This window comes from Mastomys coucha, unplaced genomic scaffold (genome assembly GCF_008632895.1).
Source record: "Mastomys coucha isolate ucsf_1 unplaced genomic scaffold, UCSF_Mcou_1 pScaffold5, whole genome shotgun sequence".
Classification (NCBI taxonomy): domain Eukaryota; kingdom Metazoa; phylum Chordata; class Mammalia; order Rodentia; family Muridae; genus Mastomys; species Mastomys coucha.
The window spans coordinates 110,238,664-110,263,463 of NW_022196911.1; the positions used below are offsets into that span (position 1 = coordinate 110,238,664).

Genomic DNA, 24,800 nt, shown 5'->3' on the forward strand with positions numbered 1-24,800 from the left:
GTGTGTGTGTATGTGTGTGTGTGTGTATGTGTGTGTGTGTATGTGTGTGTGTATGTGTGTGTGTATGTAGGCAAAGACCACCTTGAGTGTCATTCCTTAGGTGCTCGTTGCCCACTTTGAGACAGGGTCTCTTACTGGAACTCACCAAGTAGAGTAGGCTGGCCGTGTAGGGGCTGGAAGCCCTAGGGATCTTCCTGTCTCTGCTTCCCTAGTACTGGGATTACAAGAGGGAGCCCCCATGCTGTGCTAGGTTGGCATTCACATCTGTTTTCAGGTTTGCAAGACAAGCTCTTTACCAACTGATCCGTCTCCCCAGCGCCATAGCCCTCACGTGGCACAGTCTGGTTTGGGAGTGGAGGGACTTTTCAGGGTATTGGGGTCATGTAAATCCCCATGCTAAAATATGTAGAACACCAGATGTGGGGTTGGAATGGTGGCTACCTTCCCATCTGAGAGTCCCTTCATGTCACCTAGGGCCCTTGTCCTTAGATGTGGATTGTGGAGCAGGGAGCTGTGAGTTAGGAGAAGGGTCTGTGCTATGTAGGGTGGTGGGGGCTGGGGTTGAGCTCTGGTGCGCGGCTCTGGCCTCTGAGGATCATGTGTGTCCTCCCATGCTATCTGGGCCCTGTCTCTTTGTCCTTGAAAAGGTGGAAGATAATATTTGCTAAGACGCCTCCTAGCCTCATGGTTGTCTCTGTCACTTGGTCCCTGGCAGCAGAATAGCCCACTGCCAGTCCTCACTCAGAGCCAGCTCCCGGCACAGCCTGGCTTCAGGATGGAGGGACTTTCAGGGTGCTGGTCTCATGTAGATCCACCTTCCGGAGTCACTATACTATGGAGGCAGGTCTCACAGAGTTTCCAGGGGACCCACTGTCTGGACACCCACCTGTTCTGTACCAGAGAAAGAGTGCACCCCAGCTCTTCCCTCCTTGACTGGGAAGGCCCCTGACTCCCATTCTTGGCTTCAGCCATCCTTCATGTGTGTTATGACTGAGCATCTTCTCTGTTTATCCCTCCCCACCCCACAACCCTGGGGGTTTGGATAGCTCATTTTGTGAGACTAATAGAAGAGAGGATTATTCGTGAGCGAAGGGGGAGAGTTTAGGAATGGGTTGAAGTTTCCCTAGAACAGGATTTATACCCTTTTTTTGTCCTTATAGGGAGCTTTCTAGATGTGCACGGTTTTTGACGCATGGCAGGAGTGGCAGTTTTGCTAAGCTAATGACATACAGATGATGGAATAATGCACAGGCGACAGTGACGGATCATATGTGGTTCTTAAGCGGCAACAGTGACCTTGTTCCCTGTGGACCCTTCATGATTGCTGGACGGCTGATTGCCACAGCTGTGGAAGAGCACCATGGACAAGGTGTAGGTAGAGCCAGGGCTTCTGCTCAGTGGGCATCCTTCGAGGCCCTGGATGCACGTCCCCAAGAGAACAAGTCTGGCTGCGAATGTCCGAGTGGGAAGCTGAGTGCTATGGCCTGGGTGCTGCTTTGAATGTCTTCCCCAGTGTTACTGAGTTGAAATAAATCTGATTCCCATTGTGAGGCAGAAAGAAGTGAGGGACTTCCTGACCCATTTAAAGGTGGGACCGTAGGGGCTGATTAGGGTTGGGTGGCTCATTAGGACAGATCCCCATGATTGACTATTGGGGGTTTTGTAAGAGGGAGGGACCAGAACATATGCACATGCATGTGTGCGCATGCATGGTCTCTCTCTCTCTCTCTTTCTCTCTCTCTCACACACACACACAGACAGACACACATGCACACACACGTTCCCTTCTATGCTATATTTCTTTTCTTTTCTTTTTTTTTTCTTTTTTTTTCTTTTTAATTTTTCAAGACAGGGTTTCTCTGTGTAGCCCTGGCTGTCCTGGAACTCACTCTGTAGACCAGGCTGGCCTATGCTATATTTCTAGTCATATGATGCCCTGTACCCACCTCATCACTCTGGTGACAAGGTCATGACTAACTAAAGGCCCTTGAACTTGGACCCCCCAGAGCCAGAAGCCAAAACACAGCTCCCCTTCTTTATAACTTAGTCAGACTATAGGTTGGTGCAGTTAACAATGGAAAGTGGGCTAAGTCACTGTGAAAACCTGTCTGAAGAGGAGCCTTAAGCTGCTTCTCCTGGAGGAGGCCGTGGCTGCTAGGCAGGAAGGCACAGCTCTGCATCTTCCTCATCTGGGGTAGGGGCAGGCTGCGTAGACACCTCCAATCTCAGAGTATGGGAGTGGCTGTATCATCCTTGAGTAGTTCCTCCCCTCTGTTGGAGCAGGGTGACTTTGGGGACCAGTGTTGATGACGGCAGAGCTCTAGTGACCCAAGTTTCAAGTGACTGTGTATAGAAGCCATACTGCAGTCTTTTGCTCTGGGTTAGAACTTGGATGGGTAAAACCTTTCCTTCTATGGTTTCAGCTCACTGGATATGGTCTCCTGGTCACTGTGGCTGGCATTGCCTGTCCTAGCATTCTAGCCTAGAAGCCATGGAGTCTGAGAACCACAGGGTATGGGAAACCATAAAGGATGGGGTTCAAGTTCTGGACATGGGAGTGGAATGAGAGGCAGAGGCTTTTTAACTTGTCACCTCCATTCTGTCAGGAGGGAAAGAAAGTCCTTGGGCTCCCCAACCCTGTGCGTATTGACTGTCCCTTTTTAGGTAACCTTGGAAGGATGAGATGCCTCATTTCCAGTATGTCCATGGCATCCAGCCTGCTGCACCATATACGTGCTCACACTGGGAGAAGATGGGAAGAGGAACTCTGAGTGGGGCACTGATAGCAAGGCTCACCAGTATCCCTCTTAGGAGGAGCCAGGGTCCTCTCCTCTTCTTCCGGTTCCCCGTGATTGGCAGGCCCTCGCTCTGCCTCGAATGTGTTGTTGCTCTCTCATTCAGCATCCCCTTGCTCACTCGGCTCCGAGAGTACTGGATTCATAATTTAATTAAGGAGAGAGTAGGCAGTCCTAGAGTGTGCCCAGAGCTCCCAGTGTGTGACTCTGTTAGGAATCATGTCCCCTTTCAACAGCAGGCTTGGGGCCAATCTGCGTCCTGCCTGGTGGTGAGAGGCACTCTGTAGCTAGTGGAGCCTTTCATGCTGTGCACAGCCTGCCGGTTAATATCACTTATCAGATATTGAGCACCAGCACACAGACACAGGGGACTTGCTTCCAGGGAGCCTTCTTGCTCACCTATGAATATTAATTCACCGTAATTACCAAAATGAAACCACTTCGGTGCTTCATCACAAATTTGGTAGACGTGTTTATGGAAATGGGCGGGAGTGGTCACAGAGAGAGAGTATACACGCACGCACTCTCTCCTGTACAGATGTGTGTACAGGACACACACACACACACACACACACATGCACCTGTGCAGGCCAAGGTTGTTCTAGCCTGTTGGCATGAGAAGCAGGTAGGGCGGAGGATGGGAAAGTGTCCATAGGAGAGAGCCAGAAGCAAAGGATTCATCCACCTCGGCAGATGCAGTAGGTGGGCGTCAGCATGGCCTCTTTCACAGTCAGGGCAGACAGTGCTAGTTAAACCATGATGTTCCATTTGTTTCCAGCTCTGAGTTCCAGGCAGCCAGGCCAATTGGTTAGCCTGCGGGATGCCTTCCTTCATGGATATACCTGGGGTCCAAGAGCTACACTCAGAAATGGAGTTAGAATGGGATTGGGACTCACCGACATGTCCCAATACCTGTGTGCTAGAGCATGTTCCCTTCCACAATGTGATGTCAATATCTGCACAATGGGTGATCCATTCAACTGGCTTTCTTGAGTTTAGGCCTAAGGGAGGGCACAATGTGACTCACTGGGTAGCTGTCCACCTGTTCACGGGCAGCACACTCGACTCTTTGCCTTTCTGGGTACCTCATGCTGCCTGCTGGCCTTCTGTTCATGAAGAAACTGATAGCCAAGTGGTGTGGACACAGAGAGCCTTCTGTCTTGAGATCTGTATGTCATGATTTCTGCCAGTAGGATGTGAGTAGGGGTTTAATATGAGTGCATTTCCCTTCTTTCTCTTCTAAAATATCCAGAGAATAGGCTGGGGCTGTCATGCTAGAGGTTGAGGCCTGTGGAACATGGCCAAATGACCTGCTACCAAGTAAAGGCCATCCCAGGACAGTCAATAAGAGACAACCTCGGACAAATGAGCCCAACCATCAGAAGCACCTAGCCAGTGCACCAACCTAAACCACCAATTTTCACACTCCTAAAAAACCACAGCAAATGTTCCTTACCGATCTATTAAGATGTTTTGTTACACAGCTACCTTGTGGCTATAGATGGCTGATACATATTGAGGATGTTTTTCTTTTCTTTTGCTTCTTTGTTTCTTTCCAATACAGCTTCTCACTGTGTAGTCCTGGCTGTCCTGGAACTTACTCCATAGACCAGGCTGGCCTCCAATTCAGAGATCTGCCTGCCTCAACCTCCCAAGTGCTGGGATTAAAGGCTTGTGCCATGAAGCCCAGCTCTGAGGATGGTTTTCAATTCTGGCTGCACAGTGGAATCAAGCAGGGAGCTTTAAGAAATTCTGACAGCCAAAGAGCATCCCATTTAAATGGAATCGGAGTGCCTTAGGCAAGAACCTGAGGACTGGTTCATTTCAAAGCTCCCATGGGGGCCAGATTGAGAATGGCTGTGTCAGGATCAGCTCTACGCAACACAGTCACTTACTTGTGTCTGTGTGCTTGCCTGCACATATGTTTCACAGAAGGCACGGATTATCTCGACTCGGCAGCTAGGAGGGATCTGGAAAAGTAGTTAAACCTCAGGTTTATAGTTGCTGTGGGATAAAGCCAGCTGCCTCGAAGGGCTGCTGTGAGGGTTGAGCACTGAGCTACAATGTGAGGATAGGAAAGAGAACAAGACAGAGAGCCTCTTTCCTCACAGGCTGCAGCAGGGAGCGTGTGTATGTGTGTGTGTGTGTGTGTGTGTGTGTGTGCTTAGCACAGTCCTAAGAACTTAAACCCATTCTACAGCCTCTGCAGTTGCTATATTACTATACGATCATTGTTGTGCCTCCACGACTGTGAGACTTGATGCTTCCCCAAGGCAAACCTGTCCCCATCTCCCTCCGCTCCCTACAGACTAGAGTGGAGGGGCCCTCGGAGAGCTGCGTGTAGTCTGCCCAGGTTGCAAGTTGTAGCCAGGAGGGGCAGGTTGGGAGAAGGTAGCCTTTCTCCAGTGAAGGGAGGGTTGGAGTGGAGCAGTTGAAAGGAAAACCTGGGCTAGTGGGCAGCTCAGGAGGAAAGCGTGGTATCTGTTGAGGCCTGCTGAGGGTGTGTGTGTGTGTGTGTGTGTGTGTGTGTGTGTGTGTGTGAAAGGTATTGGCTTCACTGCTAAGCCCACAATTGAGGCCAGGGGAAGACAGAAGCGTCTTTGTGCATGCTGAAAGGGTGGTGTGTGTCTCCCCCAGCCTTCCCTGGCCACAGCAACTCCTTGCAGTCCAAACACACACAGAGCCCACACGATCATAGCCGCCAAACATAAACACCTACACACACCCAGCCCTGTCATGGCCTGAGTCCTGGGCCTGTTACTATGACAACAGTGCCTTTGCATGGGCATGTTTGGGTGTCTTAAATCCTCTGGGAGCAGACATATTCTCAGGTGAAGTGTGGAGGCAACACCCTGCTTCTTGCATGCATCTTCCAAGAAAACCCCTCATAAACCAAACTTCTCTCACCACTTAGGGCAGCGCCCAGCTGGCTGTGTTACAGAATCACAGAGAAGTTTCTATAGGAAGGGTCCTCCTTTGCATTTGGAAACTCCATCTGGCCCCAGACCTCCTCCCCCAGGACAAGCTCCGCCCCCGCCCCTCCTCCCCCAGGAAGGCTCCACCCCCGCCCCACCTCCCCCAGGACAAGCTCCGCCCCTGCCCCCTCCTCCCCAAGTCTAGCCAGAGTAGGGCCTTCCTTACATGCGGCTGCTGGGCGGGATCTTTCGTCCATCTCGGAACCAGGTCACCTGTGGCCGGGGGAAGCTGGAAATTCGAGGTGCTCTGATGACAGCCGCTTCTCCATGGGACACACTCTGGTGCTTCTCACCTTCCTCAAAGCTCCCCATGTCTGTAGGGAGGAGAGGTGCAGAGGTCAGAAGGTCAATCCAGACTGACCGGCAAAGAATGTTGTCAAGAGGATGACCATGAAGAAAGCCCTGCCCCTCCCCTTGGAGTGTCCCACTTCCCACCACGTGTATCCAACCTGTGCCTTCCCCTGGCTGCATGCATCCCAGGATAGCTATGAATACAGTCTGACGTCATAGTTGATACAACCTCTCACTGGGCATGATATTGAACACTTCTGCTAGCAGTCTGTGTGATGTGTCCTGCTTTGACATTTAGCTTTTGTGTAATTTGGACCCATGTATCCTTGACTCGATTGATTTAGCCAACAGCCATGAGAGGCTTATCATTATTTCACACATTTTACAATGGGAAAAACCTGCTCAGACTGGCTCCGCTAAGTTAATTAACCCGTCTAAGGTCATATTGCTAGCAAGGAACAGAGCCAGAATTTGAACTCAGACCCTGAGCTCTGGAAAAGGTTACCCTTTCCCCTTCCCTACCCAGCGGGACTAATTCAGTACAGCAGAGGATTAGGCTGTGGAGTCTTGGGATTGGACCTCTGTGCCCTTAGGCAGGGAGGAGGGTGCACATCAACACCCTCTGAACATAAACACTCCACTGCTCTCTTTAAAGCATGCCCAGCCCTCCACAGATCAGTGGGGACATTGCTCCTGGCCCTGCTCTTCTGGGAGCCAGGAGGAAAACACAGACTGCAGAAATCACAGTGGTGTGTCTTCTGGTCCCCTGCCTGCCTGCCTGCCTGCCCGCTGGGCTGGAGCGAAGGGACTGGCTCCCACAGCAGCTCCCACAGCAGTGTCTTTGAGTGGGCTTTGGGAGGGAGTAACCGGGCTTCCTTTACCTTGACAATGAATGTGTACCATTGAGACTCCAAGTGTGATGCGTGAAGCCACAGCACAGGTACCCTGGGTGCCTTGAGACATGCAGAGGGAGGCCCTGAACCTGCCTGATTGGTGATGAGCAGCCATGCTCACCTGTGACAATGCTTGGCTGTGTACAGATAAAAAATGCTCTTGGAATCCCTATCCCCAAAGTTTCCCATTTCTTTGGTATGGCGTGTGGATGGGGATACCCCAGTTAGTCCCCACGCCAGCCTCTAATCTATTACTATGACATGCTCAGACCTAGGCTCCCCAGACCAACAGGCCTAGAAGTACTGGGAGTTTAGCCTATGGCTTCTAAAGCCTTAGTTTCTCCTTCGCCCAGGGTCCCCTCCCTAACCACAAAGACACATGTCCTACTGAGGCAGACCCTGTCAACTCCTGACACCATGGCCTCTTCTTCCTGTCCGTGATCAACCTGGTCCTCTGAATGGCTCAGGGTCCCCTTTAGGACCTCTTGTTTTTCCAGGGGTGAAGCTGGAGTGGTTGGATTCTAGCCCCAGTATATCTGTTTAGTGTCTCAGGCACGAGCCAAGTTTGAGGACTGCTGTATTGGCTGAAGGCAGCCTTGGGCTCCTTTACCTCATCACAGGCAGTCACTGGGGACTTGGTGAGCCACCAGGATACTCCTTACTTCCCACCTTCCTGGGACATGGGAGACCCTGTGGAACATGCCTGGGCCCCTGGGTCCTGATTCCATCGCTTGCAGATGCCGCAGTGCACCTAGATGTAAGGCTGTTGACGTTCATGCTCGTTTTCTCCAGCCTGGACTTCACCTTCTTCACACCTTCAGTGTGTAACCCTGATCCAGTGGTGGTTCATCTAACGGTGACTATGACTTCCCTGCCAACAACTTCCACGTTTCTAGCTCCAACTCTTCCCTGGGCTCCAAGGCACCATTCCTAACAGTCTGCTGGGGATGAGTTGGGGTGGGTGTGGGGTGAATGGTGGTGGTGGGCGGTAGGGAGACCTTGCTGCCTGCTCAACAAACTCTACTTTTTGTGCTGTTGATTGTCCGTCCCTTTGCCCCAATCACTTGAGCTTAAATCCTCGGAGTTCTTGTTGGTTCCTTCCCTGTGTCCCACAAAGTCCTCAGCTCCTTCCCGTGGGTACTGTTTCACCCACCTCCACGTTAGCCCATTCCGTGAGCCGCTGACTCCCAGTCTACATCATCCAACCCCACTACATACACTGCCCTGACGTGGTGTGTGTGTGTGTGTGTGTGTGTGTGTGTGTCACTTAGAGCCTATGCTGTCTCCTTATTGCCCCAGAAAACTCTAAGTCCTCTTTGCCTGTAAGATCCTCCATAACTAGACTGGAAGCAGCCGTGCTTGCTTCGATGCCTGTATCTCAATGCCTTGGGTGACGTACGCCCTACTTTGCACAACCAGGGTTTGCTTTTGCTAGGTACCTGCCCAGAAGCCAGCGGATGAGCCATAGCTCACCACAGTACCTTGTCTCTTCAGCATCCTGCATAATGGATCCAACTTAGTGTTTTAAAAGAAAAAGAGCTGCTGACGACATCCTGTCTTAACATTGGCAGGCACCGTATGTATTTGGACACTTCGAGGGTCGAGTTCAAATCCTAGCCCCACGTGCCCCCAAGTCCTTGACCCTTGACCTTGTGGAACTGTAATTCTCCTTCTCCCGTAAGAGCAAAACACAAGGGTACCTTCCTCACGAGCCACACCGAGGAAGTGAGATGGTATGTCTATGCCAGATTGCGTCTTCCCAAAGGTGCCTGAATCAATATTTATCCCCCTTCCCACGTGCTCTTGTTATAGTGTGACTCATACTTCTCCCACGTATCCCTTGAGTCTCAAGCGCGTGAGACTACTCTAGCAGCTGAACATGTTGGGAGCAATGCTCTGTGGTTTTAAAGGTGAAGTTCTTCAAAGGAGACGCCATCTACCTGGCTCTCCTTGCCGGATACCTGCCCTTAGAATCCAGCTACCATGTTGTGGGGAAGCTCAACTGAGTGTGCATCGGAACACCTTGCTGGAGCAGAACCAAGGTTCCCAGGTGCTTACCACCAACGCTGGATTCCTGGACGAAACCTGTGAATTCACCTGCAGCCTTCATGTCTACCACGGAGATCTCAGTTGCCACCAAGCAGGACTGGCTGTGGCTTGTCCCCATTGTGCCCTGTCCAGACTCCAGACTCACCAACCGTGTGAGCATTAAAATATTGCTCTGCACTGTGGTGTCTTGGGGTCATTTGTTATGCCGCCATGGATACGGGAAGAGTGTATAAAACTGCTAAATAAGTATATCTAATATTTTCAGCATTAAAATGCTGGAATCCTGTATGTTTTTCATGATTTAGTGTAAACATTACCTCTTCAACAAAGATTATCCCAAGCCAGCCTAATAGAATGAGAACCCAGCATTTACCCTACGCTGGGTTTCTTTCCGGACAGACTGTGCATGCATTATCTCATTTGAGCCTCCAATAACGTGACAGGCTAGATTTTAATACATATGAGTTTTTAGTTGTTTATTAATTTCTATTACTTGGCTCTATCTATAAAAAATCAGATCAATAAATCATGCTGATTTCAGTTCTTATAATAATTTTTCTCTATTTAAAAAAAAAACTTTTCACAGAACTCAGAAGATAGATTTAAACAATTTAGAGCAATTTCACGATAATGGTGTTTCCTCTCTCCACTCTCTCTTGTTTTATTGGCTCCATTTGGTCTTCGAGGAAATGAAGGTTCATGGAGATGAAGCGGCTGATCCAATATTAAGCAGTTAGGGTCTAGCACAGCGCTACTTCCCTGTGCACATCCCCCCTCCACCGCAGAAACCCGAGCTCTCCCCTACCCCCTCCTAGGTGAGCAGCAGGGACAGGCATCTGGACATGGTTGCATTCAGAAGCAGTTGCCTACCAACTGGCTAGGTCCTTGCTCTGCCTAGAAACACCAGCTCCTAATGAAGCCCTAGTGTGTGTCAGGCGGGCTCTGTGGAGGGGCCCATGAGAATAGGAACTCATACTGCTCTTACAGGGGACGGGGATGCAGCTCTCAGCATCCAGATGTTGATACACAATATCTGTAACTCCAGTTCCAGGGGATCTTGTGCTCTCTCCTAGTCTCATTGAGCTTCTGTATTCATATGGTATCATAGACTCACATGGGCATACACACACTCACATGATTAAACAAAAATACATTTTAAAGAAAAGAAAGACCTGTTATTGAGCTTTTTATTGAGCTTACAATCTGGCCCAGCAGCCAAGTCCACAAGTACATGTTCAGTGGCATCTGCGACAACTGCTGGGAAGGAAAGGTCAGAGTTCTCTGAGAAGTGCTAGCAAAACTTTCGTCAGACTGGTGTGTGTGGGAGGCAGCTTTTAAACTGAGACATAAATAAGGGCCAGGTATAGCTAGATGTGTGTGCATGTGTGTATGTGTATGCACGAATGTGCATTGTGCATGTGTATATGCACACATGTATGTATGTATGGGTGTATGCATATGTGCTCACATGTGCACATGTACTCACATGTGTGCACATGTGTGCTCATGTGTGTGCATGTGTATGTATGTGCATTGTGTATATGTATGTGAATGTGTGCTTATGTGTGCACAAGTGTGTACATGCATATGCACATGCGTGTATACATGTGTCCACGTGTATAGTTGTGTGCATTGTATATATGTATGTGCACATATGTGCTCATGTGTGTATGTGTTATAAGGAAAAAAGTGATAGGGTAGGACAGAAGAAGAGGGCATAGGCAGCAAGCAAAAGGTCAGCAGGGTGAGGTTCCTGCATGGATGAGAGATGGAGAGAGCTGCATGGGTGAATGGATGGATAGAGGACTGGACTGATGGTAGAGTGGGTAGATGAAAAGAAAGAAAGAGATGGAGGGATGGATTATTGAATTATATACATGTTTATGTTTCCATATACATGTCCTGTTCATATGTATGAATGGATGGATTGTATGTGACTATGTGTGGTTGTTTTATGTACAGGTGGATGGTTATGCATATGGAGGAATATATATGTTATATATATATAGTATATGTGCATATGCACATGTGTATGATGGGCTGGATGGTTGGATATGTGCAGAAATGTATATGTGTAATATATATTATATATATTGTGTGTATGTGTGTGTGTGTGTGCATGTGTGGGATGGGCTGGATAGTTGGATATATTTTCCCATGTGTGTGGATGGATGTAGGTGGGCACACATATGTGTTTACAGTAGGATGGATGGAGGAAGGATGGACATGACTAACCTTGGTCCCTATCCACACAGACTCCATCTTCTACCCTCTACTTCACAGAATTCCCACCTCACTGTGACTCCCAGGCCCCGGGCATCTGTCCCAGGAGCTCTAGGATATGCTCAGAGAGCCCTGGCACGAGTAGTCAGCACCCACTGTCTGCTCTTTTCAGCCCTGGGCACACCGCTGGGATGTGCTGAACTGACCCAGGGGAGGCCACTAAGGAGGCCAGCCTGCCAGTGCAGGAGCTGGGCTAAGGAAGGGAGGACAGGCTGGGTCCAGGTCCCTTGAGGACTCTGTCTACTCTCTTTGCTAACTCTCTAAATGCTGCTAATCCATCTACCCGCCAACCCTGTTATGGCCCTGCAGGGCCTATCCAGCCTTCCAGATAATCTCCCCCTCAGCAGAGGACTGTGGCCCGAGGCACAGCGGGATGTGGCCTGGAGCTCACTCTTGATGTCTTTGTTAGAGCTTAAAAGGGCCCATGAGGTAAGAAGTCTACTGCAGAGTGTGTCTCTGCACTTACTTCCCTCTGACTCGTGAGATGGATCGTGCATCCGAACATGAATATATACTTATAATTTGAAGAAAATAGCCAACACTCGTGTCTCTACCACAGTGTCCAGCACAAACGTCAAGGTCACAGCTCTGTTGGCACTCGGTTCCCTCCCCTCATGGCCTCCACACCCTGTTCTGCCCTCTTCAGGGCTAACCTCTCTTTGGAATGCTGGACCACCTACTTATGTTCACAAACAGTGTTACTCCGCTTTTCATGGCTAATTCAACCTAATTTTAAACAGTCACTCCTGAGATTACTCTGTAGTTTCTTGCGCTTTATTTTTGGGTGGGGATAATGTGGTTTTGTGGCATTCCCCCCCTGAAATCCTGGCTTTGAGTTCAATCATCTTTATAGCTGCCTGGAATTGGGTCACATGGTGCTGATGCAGTGCATGGTCCTCCACGGCCCTGCCAGGACACAGGCTCTGGGAAGACCTCTAGGACCTCATTCCAAAGATGTAACTAGAAGGCTGTGCCACCTACCACTTTCCAAGAACCTCACTAATTTACCAGTTACATAGGTGTATCCCCTCACACGTGGTCTGGTTGGACTCAGGGTTTTGACAGTTGGGTGCACGTGGCCAAGTATCTCCTTGTGGGTTTCTGTATTTATAGAAACAGCAGCCTTCCCTCTACCAGATCCTATCTCAGCCCTGCCACAACCGTCAGAGTCTTTGAGCTTGTTCTGAGCACAGCTTAGTGTGCCATAGTCTATCCCAGAGGCTCCGCATCCCTCTTCTTTCTTCGGATGTTCTCTGCTGCCCTCTCTCTCCTCCAGCCACCCCAGCCTCAGACCCTTGCGTATACCACGGGGCCTTTCCCCTTGCTAGTCCCTGGCTTGGGCTGCTCTTCCCTTCTATGTGGCCCACCCACCTTCCTACTTCCATATCCGTACTGGCCATTCTCTATTTCTGCCCCTCCCCAATTTCTCTCACATAGCTCCATTTTTCTTGTAATACATTGCCTTCATTCATGGGCCATATATAATTATAATGTAATATGATATGATATGATATAATGTTATATTATGTACTATGACACAATGTCATATTATGTACTATGATAAAATATTATAAATTATGATACAATGTTATATATAATATATATATATATTATGATACAATGTTACATTATATACTATGATACAGTGTTATTTTATATAGCCGATACAATGTTATATACTATGACACAATGTTATATTATATACTATGATTCACTGTTATATTAACAGACTGCTTAGCTTCCCTGGAGGGTAGGACCTTGCTTGTGTTTCATCACAACCCAGAACAGTGCTGGAGATGCTGTGGGACACTCTACAACAATTGCAGTTATTTATTTTTTCAATTTTTCTCCAGGCAGAGTACTGCCATGTTTCTGAGGTTGGCCTGTAACCCACTGGCATCCCTCTGATCCAGAGTCCCGAGAACAGGGATGGCAGGCATGTGCCACTACATCTGGCTCACTCTAGCCATTAGTAATGGGTGCTCATGACAAACCTGTCACATTGCCCCAAGTAGCTGCACGGTCCCTGCTATCACATCCTTTATCTGCACTCATGCTGTAGATGGGAAATGAGAAAAAGCAGGCCAGTCAGAGGCATTTCAGTGCCATCGCAGTCCTCGTGACTACAGAGGGACCCTGAATCCTACTTTGAATGAGTAATTGGCAGCATGCTAACAACAAGGGAAGTGGATCTGGCTCCCGGGACAAGCGGGCCCTTGCTGTGCTCCTGTATGGTTGAGCTTGGCATTGTGGGATGGAATGAGGTGGAATGGCAAGTTCCACTGTGTTGGCAAGGTCTAGGGGAGGGGAAGAGGGCAGGTGAGGGGAGCAGAGAGGCCTTGAATGTGGTAAAAGCTCATGGGAATCCTGAGTCTGAAGAGCTTTCCAACCTCCTGGCCATTCATTCTACCTGCTCAATGGCAGGAATTTATGGCGACTTTAAAACTACAAAGAAGAGACTCTAAGTGTGGCCAGGGAAAGGGCTGGGTCAGGGAGATGTTTTATTGACTCCCCTTAATTGCTGTAATTAAAAACACGTAAAGAATCTTTTTTTTAAAAAACGACTTTGCCATTATCATTAGTTGTTAGGCAACTGCCTTATTAATTTCTCATTAGAACACAAGTCACAAGCCCTCTCTAGAGGGACGGGAGCTGGGGTGGGGCCTGTCAGTTCCAGGGTCCCCAGAAAATCCACTGGGGAGCAAGCTGCTTGAGGTCACAGGATCCAGTTTCTCTCCTGCCCCTGCTGCCCCCAGGTGGGCACAGCAGACAAGGGAGGGGTGAGAGAAGGATTGGGAAAAATGCCAGGTACTCTTTACTCTTAGAATGGTGTCTCAGTGCAAGAAGACAGAGACGGACAGACAGACACTGACTGACTGACAGAGAAAGCTGGAAGAGCATGTTCTCGCCTGCAATCAGATAAAAGTCCAGGCCAGGCTAGATCAACACATCTCTCCAGATGCATGCACACAGACACCTGTGAGCACAGGCTACATATTCATAGATATATCTGTGCACACATTTACACACACAAATCAATGCAATTCGAGGACACATACCTGTATAAACATGTGTACTGCTGCATCGAGGCAGATTGACCCAGACATAGGTATTCAAGACACATGTATATGTGCACACGCTGGCACACAGACATATTCATTCTCCTTACACGCATGAACCAAAAGGCAGATTGGCCTTTATGAATCCATTGGAACATGTGCATACATGCACGTGCGCATGGGCATGCACACTGGGAATACGGTCTCTCTCTGGAGGCTTCCCTGCTCCATCTGCTCACGGGATGCTGGGACATGACGAGAAGTCAGTGTGTCCAGCTCATAGTCCATGGGCTGCATGTGCCCTAGGATTGCTATGAATGTGGCCAATATGAAATTTGAATCATGCTTCAAACATGAGGTGTGTGTGTATGTGTGTGTATGTGTGTGTTTCTTTTATAATTGGAATGCATGGTTTTTGGAGAGTGAATTTTATAAATGACATTATGTCAAAATGTCACAAGGTGGGCATGCCTGGCACTAAAGGAAGATGCCCTGTGGCCTCCTGCAGCCGGTGCTGTCGGCTTCCTGAGATCCAGTGTTGAGATTCAAGCTTTGCTCTTAGGGTGTGAACAGAGTTGCCTTTAATGCTGGTTTAGGGACCTGCCTGTCCTCCACTTTTGATTACGGCTGTTTTCTCTAATTATCACACCCACTCTTTGATGGCACTATGAGGTCCTCTAAGCACTTTCTCCCCTCAACTTCTCTCCCCACAGCGGGCTCTCCCCGTTATTCACTCGCCGTTAGTTTTCAGAGGTAGACGGCTTTTCTTGCAAACCTCCAGCACTCATAAAGCATTCCCAGACTTCTCTGACCACTGTGTGTGTCATTGGCCAGCTGAAAAGAGCCCCCAGTGTGGCTCCCTTGCATTGAGAAGCACGTCCTTCATGAAGCAGCAGGTCTGGGAAAGGGATGCTGAGTATTTGCGGGATGCTATTGATCCCAGGGGCACCTAGAGTTCTCACACTGTCCTCCCCGCTTACCTGGGGAAACCGCTCTGGGCTTTGGTGGCACCAGGGAGAAGGAGTCAACCACTGAAGGCTTAGACATGACGCTCTGCCGCCTTGGTACTTACTTCTGGGAGCCCCAGGGCATCATTCCCTGCCCCCCACCTCATAGGGTGAGGCATCTTGAGACATCTCCCAGTACCTCCTGACGATCATGGGAACCCTATGTTATCATTGCTCAGATGAGCACTCTGGAGGACGCTAAAGTCAAGGCTACCAATGCTCCCACTGAATGAGCTAGAGAATGACAGCGTCAGGTCAAAGTGCCAGGGAGTACTCGACTCTCTAGTCTTGTCACAGAAAGATGCTATGTGACACTATAGAGCTCCCATGCCCTCTCAGGGCCTAGGTTCTACCAGATGTAACAAGAAAGGATTGGCTTTTCTGTGCAGGAAGGGTAGTAGGCAGCAGGAATATTGTCCCAGTCCCACACTGTACTTACAGGCCACCTGGACCTCAGTCTGTCGCTGGAGCAGGGCCCCCATCCGGTTTCGCACGATGCAGCGGTAGAAGCCAGCGTGGGTGCGGTCCAGGCTGGTAATCATATACCTGGGGGACAGATGAGACAGCCAATTAAGTAAAGTAGGTGGTTTCAGAGGTACAGAGGTCAAGTTGGGCTCGGGGTCAAAGGTCACGGGGTCACCTTATTCTGAATATGAGATTCCAGCAAGGTCCTTACCAGTAGGATGTGGTCCGTCCAACAAGCTACAGGAATTTGCTCAGCTGTGTAGGATTCAGTTTAAAGTCTTGGATTCTACCCATGACCACACCTCCCTGCTAACAGCCATGCCTCCCTGCCCATGGCCACACCTCCTAGGCGTCTCTGTTAGAGGCTGTTATCCCCTCTTTCTTATGACTCATTGAGAAAGACAGGGACATTTGGTTTTTGGCCAGGTGCAGAGCTATGTTGTAAGTATTAATCAGAAGAGACAGGTGAGAGAGGCAGGGAAATTTACACGTCTCCCCAAGTGTTCTCCCTCCTCTTCCCATACAGTGCTGCACAGTGGAGCTGGGACAGAGCCTCCTGAGCCGGCGGGCTTGGCCCTCACCCATGTGCCTGACTCGGTGCCAAACCTTCAATCAGCGTATCAGGCACTCGTCACCCTCAGAACCACAGAGCTGGCACTCGTAGGCTGGTGGCTGGAGCGCAGGTGGATGCAGGTCAGTGAAGAGGCTGAAGGGGCTCCTAACAGTGAGGCGCTAGGCATGCGGGGACTTTCCGATGTTGGTGGGAATGGCGGCCCTGAGAGATTTCCTTTTGCATTGTTAGGCAATAGTCCAGCAGGGTCCTCAGAAGAAAGAGGAGTTAGGATCACTGATATCTTTCCCAGTTCTCAGGGTCCTTGAGTTTGTCCAGCTACTTTGATGGACTATTTGAAAACCATCTATTTCCAGGGTATGCCAAGGCTGGAATGTAGTAGTTTACTCATAGGAATTGCCACTTTTATAAGAGTGTGGTCTGGACTCACCATCATTGTTATCATTGTCACGGCTACCATTATCACCACCATCACCGTCATTACCATCACTGTCACCACCGTCACCGTCATCACCATCACTGCATCGTCATAACTACCATCACCACCACCACCACCACCACCACCACCACCACCATCATCACTGTCACTACATTACTATCATATTCATCACCATCTCTATTGTCATAACCGTCACCATTATCATAATCACTCACCACTACCATCATTGCCACTGTCACTGCCACCATAATCATCATCATCACCACCCATGCCACCCCCACCATCATCATTGCATCCTCATTGTCACCATAGTCATTGTCACCTCCACCACCATCACCATCATTGCTATAACAATCACCATCATCACCAACACCATCATCACCACATTCACTACCATCACTGTTGATATCACCATCACCACCATCAGCATTGCGATTATTACCATCACCATCATTTCTCACCACCACCACCACCACCATCACCATCATCATCATTATCATCATCATCATCATCATCATCATCATCGTCACTTCACCATAACTGTTACCATCATCAACACATCACCATTGTTACCATAATTATTAGGATAATTACCATTATCATTATAATCACCATTAACCATCATCACCGCCATCACTGTTACCATTATCATAAACATTTTCACCACTATTGGCGCCATTATCATTCTTGCCATCTCCTCATCATTACCATCATCATCACCATCATCACCACTACCAGTGCCAACATCTTTACCACAACCACCATTGCCATAATCATTACTCCATCATTATTATTTCTATTGCTACCCTGTTATCATCATGGTTACCATCCTCTCCATCATCATCGTCCCATTGCTATCACCACCATCATCACCGCTACCACCACCATGATTATCATCATCTCCATTGACATCATTATGATTACCATCTTCTCCTCCCCACAACACCACACTGTCACCATCATCCTCACCTTCCCAATGATGGCACCATCTGTGGCTTTTCCTGTCTCGCTCAGCAGTTCCCGACTCTTGGGTACTGTGGACAAGTAGCACTTTACAAATGTGGATCTACACAAGAGTGTAATTTTTTAACTTTGCCAAGATCATTAAAGCCCACCAACCAAGGAGAAAATGGAATCAAGCAGAAAGCATTATAAAATAGAAAGTAATAATATTGTCAAGTGCTGGAGAGGGAGAAATAAATAGAAAGGCCTGGCACTTTCCCCTGGTGAGTCCTGAGACCCATGTCCAGTCTCCTAGCACCTTCCCCTGGTGAGTCCTGAGACCTGTGTCCAGTCTCCTAGCACCTTCCCCTGGTGAGTCCTGAGGACCTGTGTCTGGTCTCCTAGCACCTTCCCCTGGTGAGTCCTGAGACCCATGTCCAGTCTCCTAGCACCTTCCCCTGGTGAGTCCTGAGGACCCGTGTCCAGTCTCCTAGCACCTTCCCCTGGTGAGTCCTGAGGACCCGTGTCCAGTCTCCTAGCACCTTCCCCGGGTGAGTCCTGAGGACCCGTGTCCAGTCTCCTTCCCTGGGTGAGTCCTAGACCCGTGTCCAGACTCCTAGTACCTTCCCCGGGTGAGTCCTGAGGACCCGTGTCCAGTCTCCTTCCCTGGGTGAGTCCTAGACCTGTGTCCAGTCTCCTAGCACCTTCCCCTGGTGAGTCCTGAGGACTCGTGTCCAGTCTCCTTCCCCGCGTGAGTCCTGAGGACCTGTGTCCAGTCTCCTAGCACCTTCCCCTGGTGAGTCCTGAGGACCCGTGTCCAGTCTCCTTCCCCGCGTGAGTCCTGAGGACCTGTGTCCAGTCTCCTAGCACCTTCCCCTGGTGAGTCCTGAGGACCTGTGTCCGGTCTCCTAGCACCTTCCCCTGTTGAGTCCTGAGGACCTGTATCCGGTCTCCAGAACCCAGGTGAAGGTAGAAGGAGAGGACTTCACACTCCCATCTGTGTGTTTATGCAGATGCTCACTCCCTATATACACCCTGCTCACAATGATCATAAATAAAAGGGAAAGAGTGAAATCTGATACTGTTAAAAAAGACACCAGGGGGAGGAAAATAATGAGAAATGGCTGAGAAATTCATGCAAAGATCCTTGGCTTCTAAGATAATGAAAGGAATCACATCAGAGCAAGACCCATTTGCATGTCAGATTGCCAAAACACAAGAATGAAGGGTAGAGGGAGGGGAGGAGGAGGGAGAAGGGAAGGACAGAGGGGAGAGAGGAGGGGGAGGGGAAAGAGGAAGGGGAGGAAGTGAGGGGAGGGGAAGAGGAAGGGAAAAGGGAACACATGACTGTAGGTTTGCTGTGGCACTGGGAATTGGTCCGTTCTTTGGGGCAAAAATCTACGGCAATTAAAACACGTAGATTCTTTGACAAGAACTTGCACTCCCTGGAGGTGGCTCGCAACAGTGAGACAGAAAAAAAAAATATGTACAAGGATGTTCGCTGTGTCACTGCTTTCGATAGCAGAGATAAACAAAGAGAAAGAGGAAGCAACAGACATGTCCATCAAACCTGAATTAGATCAATAAATGATGCTGGGTTCCTGAGTGAGAGAAGAACACCTGTGTGGGATGAAATAGAAAAGTCTCCAAGACACCCAGAGCGAGGAAAGGAAATCAAAGCAGGGAGACGGCAGAGTTACATGAATCAAAACACAAGTACAAGGTTGTGTGTGGGGCTAACAACCGCAGAGCTGACAGTTAGGAGCAAGGAGACAATGTATCCCTGGGTGTTGCTATTTGGTGAAATGTTATCAGATCTTTAATTTTGGATTATGCAAACTGACACAATAAAAACAACCTAGATTGGTCCCCCATTCCCAAGTTAAAAATATAGTACATGTTAGGACATTATTTGGTATTATATCATTTGGGTAAATTGAAACAGTAAATATATATGTATATATATATGTGTGTCTGTGTGTATGTTTGCATGCATAAGTGTATTCTAATACTCATTTGTATGTGCATGTGTGATTGCCTGAACCCCACACACAGGTACACAGATGTTTTTGAGATGGTATATCAATAACGCATTATTTCTCTTTTGGGAGAAGAGTCCAGGACTGCAATTGGGAGAGGGATACGTGTACTTCTTTGATTGTATGTTTTTCTATGGCGCTGGAACCATCTTTATCGTATACACAGGTTGCTTTTATTTTACAGATAAAATTTAAAAAGTGCTACTTTGTGCATAGAATTTAAGTACACATTACAAAAAAGGCCCCAGGGACTCGTTCAAGCTGAATTTGTTTGCCAATGTCAGTGATGTGTGGTGAAACTTAAACTTTAATGAAACCCAATGTCTGCTGAAGACTGACATCTATGTTCTCTTCAGCCCTGGGGGATGCCCTTCTGTTTCCTGTAGCTGAGGGTAGGTGTGCTCCCTGGCCCGGCAGAGCAGGTGGAGCCCTGTCTCAGTCACTCCTGCCGCCTTCCTCTGGCTGACTCCCTGCATGGTACTGCTCCAGCCCCCGAGACCTATCTCAGGCTTGCAGGTGCCCTTATTTAAAGTAGCCCTGCTACTCACTGCTTCCCTACCAGGGGAGCCCTAGTCACAGCAGCAGCATGCAGCTTTTGTCACCCTGTCTGGGATGGGAGGGAGTCACTTAGCCAGGGTCTTGCTTTGCAAACTCAGCACACACTATAAGCAGCCCCAGTAATGACAATAACCATATTTGTTATTGTCACCATGTCTCCTGTTATGGCTGCCAGGACACACACACACACACACACACACACACACACACACACACACACACACTCTTACACCACAGCTCTGTTGTCTACACCATCCACCTGTGGCCACTTGGCCAGCAAGGAAGCAGAAGAGCCAGGCAAGTCCATTAGGAACAATCATGGTTGAAATCTCATGAATGAACAGCTCCCAGTGGCCCCTGCCACACTAAGAGAAAATATGGTGAGGGAGACCAGTGCCGGGACTCTCCTGCAGGGGAGATGCAGGTTAGACCAGTGCCGGGACTCTCCTGCAGGGGAGATGCAGGTTAGACCAGTGCCGGGACTCTCCTGCAGGGGAGATGCAGGTTAGACTTTCACTTCTGTTCATTTGGATGAGCTACAGAAGCTTTTGCTCCTCAACATCCCTATCTGTAAAATGGGTGCGAAGGTGGCCATCTTAGATGTGAGCATCTCCAGGCACAGGGCAGCTTCCACACAAAAGCCTGTTGAATGAGAGAGCAAATGGACGGGCCACTGGTGGAAGGTTCTGGATGGACATGGGGAGACTCAGAGGGGAGGACCGAGAAAAGGGTGTGATACGTCCCTGTTCTAAGCACCAGGAAAGCTCAGACTTCCTTCTGGCTTCTAAGCCCTTAGCCTAGTCACTTCCCTTTGATTCTCAAGGAAGAGGAGCCTGAGGCTGGCTCTGCACACATGGATTCACCCAGCTCCAGTCTATTCAAAGGTTTGCTTATTTTATTATAAAGTTTCCCCACATGAATCAAAACTCAAAGAACGCAACAGAAAACATATAGTAGGTGGTGTCACGCTCCTTACACTTCAGCTGCCGGTCACTGATGACCTGTAATCCACATGTGGAGGAGCTCACAGTCAGGAGCTTCTCAAATATGTGTTTGAAACTTCTTTAAGCATATGAGAGCAAATTCAAGTGTCCGCTCCCTCTCCTTTATAATCAGGCAAACTGGGCCTCCTGCTCTGTGGCTGTTTAGAGATCTTCCCATTGCCCATCCAGAGCTGCCTTGGGCTTTGTCAGAGCTGCGGAGCATGGTACCCATCTGGACAGGGGGGACTTTGCTTTTTCTCAATTAGCTGACCCAAGGGAGCTGGGAGGTAGAGAGATGAAGGGAAGAGGTTTGGGGCTGGGCAGGAAGCCACCTCAAGAATGCACTGCTCTTTTGATGTCTGTAAGACTGATTTTAACCCAGTGGGACCCCGCCCCTCAGTCTACTCTTCTAGATGAGCAGGAGGGTTGGGGGAGACTGACCAGTGGAGCCATAGTGGGGAGGGACCGCCACAGATAACTGGATTTTTAAGAGACAAGAGACAAGAAACCTAGCAAATAATTGCCCAACGAGAGCTGCGTCATTTCCAGTGCTTGGCGGAGCACACAATGCCCTTTTTGGTTGGAGTCCTTGGGTGTCACAGTTGATATTGAAAATGATTCTTACTCACATTAAATAAGATATTTCAATTCCACGAAGCTGTCAGGAATTGATGCGGACACCAGAAATAATAGGCGAGCTCTCCTTGTATTGTCCTGGTTAATAAATCAGATGCCTGGAGATGCATGCCAGATGCTCACGTGGAGGAAGGGTGTGTGTGCACGTGCACATGTGTGGCACACATGCCACACACAGAGTGTACTCCCGCACAGCCACAGACATTTGTACACACCACTGTGTACATATGCACACGGTCAGGGAACCCAGCAGCCTGCGAACTCACAGACACACATTGTGCACACACGCATGAGCACCTGCTCATCCTGGGCCTCTTTTTCTCATGCGGACCATGTTCAGAGGGTCACCATGTCCACTGGGGGTCAGCAGCAACCCTGTGCCTGACACCTGCTGACAGAAGGCTGAGGCTGACATGTTTCAAGGTCAGTGTTGAGCAACTAGGCTCTGGGGTGAGATTTCCTGTTCTCTTCTCATAGGGTTTGGGCATTAGGTAGCAAGTGCCATAGTGTGTGTGTGCGTGCGCATGCATATGTGTGTGTGTGTGTGTGTGTATACATGTGTGTAGGTGCATGCCTGTGTAAGTACATGTATGCATACAGGTGATTGCTTATGTGCATGTTGGTGAATGCATGTGTCCTCAGCCTGTTTATGACTCAGGGGACAAAGATGTATGGGGCCTGGCCAGTAAGCAATGGAGTTGGCTTTTGTTTTTATTATTTATTATTATTTATCATCATCATCATCATCATCATCATCATCATCATCATCATCATCATTATCATCAGTTACACATGTGTGTATTTGAGTGCAGGCTTGTGTGGGTACCTGTAGAGGTCCAAAGAGGGTGTGGAATCTGGTGGAGCCGATCACAACAGGTGGTTTGTGAGCTGCCTGACATGGATTACAGGATTCAAACTTGGGTCCCTCTGAAAGAGCAGTATGAACTCTTAGCTGATGGAGCCATCTTTCCAGCCCCCTGGGCATTGGTTTTTGTAAAAGGTCTTCAGGAAGGAAGGCTCTTCGACTCACAGGGAGCCATGGACACATGCGGAGCGGTATCAATACACAGCCATGCAGCTTACACCCCACAATAGCTGCCACGGCTGCAAGAAACACCAGTGTCCCCAGACCACAACACATACCACCAACTCACGCCAACGCTGGAACACTGTATGAGGCACAGCTCATATGAACCTCTCTCTGTCCACAGGTGAAAGACGGCCCCAGAGACAGAGATTAGCTTGTGCGGATCACAGAGTGTCGGGGCAGTCCAGCATGCAAAGGAGCCCCAAATGGATGCGCACACGGGAACTCGGAGCCCTTCATCCCCGGGGTTCACTTTGAAGGACAGTTTGCCTGCTCTTGGAGAACCGTGAACGAGGGTGGCAAGTGGGCTCTTGTTTCTCCTCTTCTTTTTTTGAGACAGTGCCCTGGCTACCCTTTAGAACTCACAGAGATCTGCTTGCCTCTGCCTCAGAGCGCTGGGATAAAAGGCACTCACCACTAAGCTCAGCTCTCAGACACGCTTCTGCAGCCCGGGGCTTGCCAGAACCAATTGCAGTTCTCCAGAGTCAGGTTCTGAGTGCGGGGGTTACGGACATGGGGCATCGTGCCCAGAAGGAGGGGGATTTTCTGAGCAGGCTAAGAACTGGATCCAGAAGATGGTAATATGAGGGATGCTTGGGATGAAGGTGCTGGGTGGCTTGTGTGCAGCCTGCCCTGAGCCTTTTAAAAACATTAAATTATACTTTCTATTCATTTCTTTGGGTACTCATGCATGTGTGTGAGGTCAGAGGACAACTGGCAGGAGTCAGTTCTCTTCTTCCACCACCTGGGCCCCCCAGGGTTGAAGCCAGCTCTAGGTGCCTTAATCCACTGAGTCATCTCCCTACCGCCCTGTAGCGGGTGTCTTTCGGTGGCAGAAGGGGAGGCCAAGGAAGGGAGAGGGTTGAGAGAGCTGGGGTCACTGTGTTCGATGATAAAATCACACTGAAGCTGAAAGCAGCTCCACAAAGCCTTAGCTCAGAGAGTTGGGATTGTGGTGGGGAGTAGGGGAGGGGAAGGATAGAAAACAAGGGAGGAAGGGAGAGGGAGGGAGTAGGAGGGGAGGAGAGAGGGAGGACGAGGGAGCACAGGGAGTCTGGTGCTGACGTCATGGCAAGAACCTGAGGGACAATTTGAGAGCAATGATTTCCGCTCTTCTATTTTCAGCAGTCTTGGTCCCGTGTTGTAATTCCCTCACGGGGCTCAGGTGAGAGCCTGGCACCCACAACTGTCTCCTGCCGTGGGCTCTGGGGAAGGGTGCTGCATTCTGGCCGGGGCGGAAGCAACCTGTTGATGAGGAATCTATGGAAGGAAATGGGAGTACGGCAAGATGGCCGGTGGGAAACAAGGTCGACCAGAATCCTTGGGAAGCTAGAGAGGGTCTCAGATGGACATTTGGATGGTCAGAGTGGCCCTCGGAAGTGTGTGTGTGTGTGTGTGGGGGAGCATGAGCCCGGCAGGTTCTTCCTGAGCCATGGAAGATGTGAGAATGATGTTCACTGTGGACAGGGTGGGAACTTATGCGGCTGACAACTGATTGCCGAAGTCAACCTGACCAGGCTAAGGGATACCCAGGGTTAGTCCCTCTTCTCATTACTGTGACCAAATACTTGAAAAAAACAAACCCTAAGAGAGGCTGGATCCATGTCGGCGCACAGTCTGAGAGGACACAGTGCATCATGACAGGGAAGGCACCCGTGCGTGGGAGGATCATGAGACAGTTGGTCACACTCTTTGCAGCCAGGAGTCAGAAAGATGGCTGCTGGTGCT

At 49.3% G+C, this 24,800-nt stretch overlaps 1 protein-coding gene across 1 annotated transcript in view; it reads right to left on the bottom strand.

Annotated features, from left to right (window-relative positions):
• Sdk2 (sidekick cell adhesion molecule 2) overlaps window positions 1-24,800 on the bottom strand; it is a 292,689-nt gene that overhangs the window by 115,061 nt on the left and 152,828 nt on the right. Inside the window, exons 3-4 of the mRNA XM_031354086.1 lie at window positions 15,792-15,898; window positions 5,937-6,084 (exon numbers count right to left, since the gene is read on the bottom strand). Of these exons, the coding sequence (XP_031209946.1) occupies window positions 5,937-6,084; window positions 15,792-15,898 (255 nt within the window). The remainder of the gene's footprint in view (window positions 1-5,936; window positions 6,085-15,791; window positions 15,899-24,800) is intronic.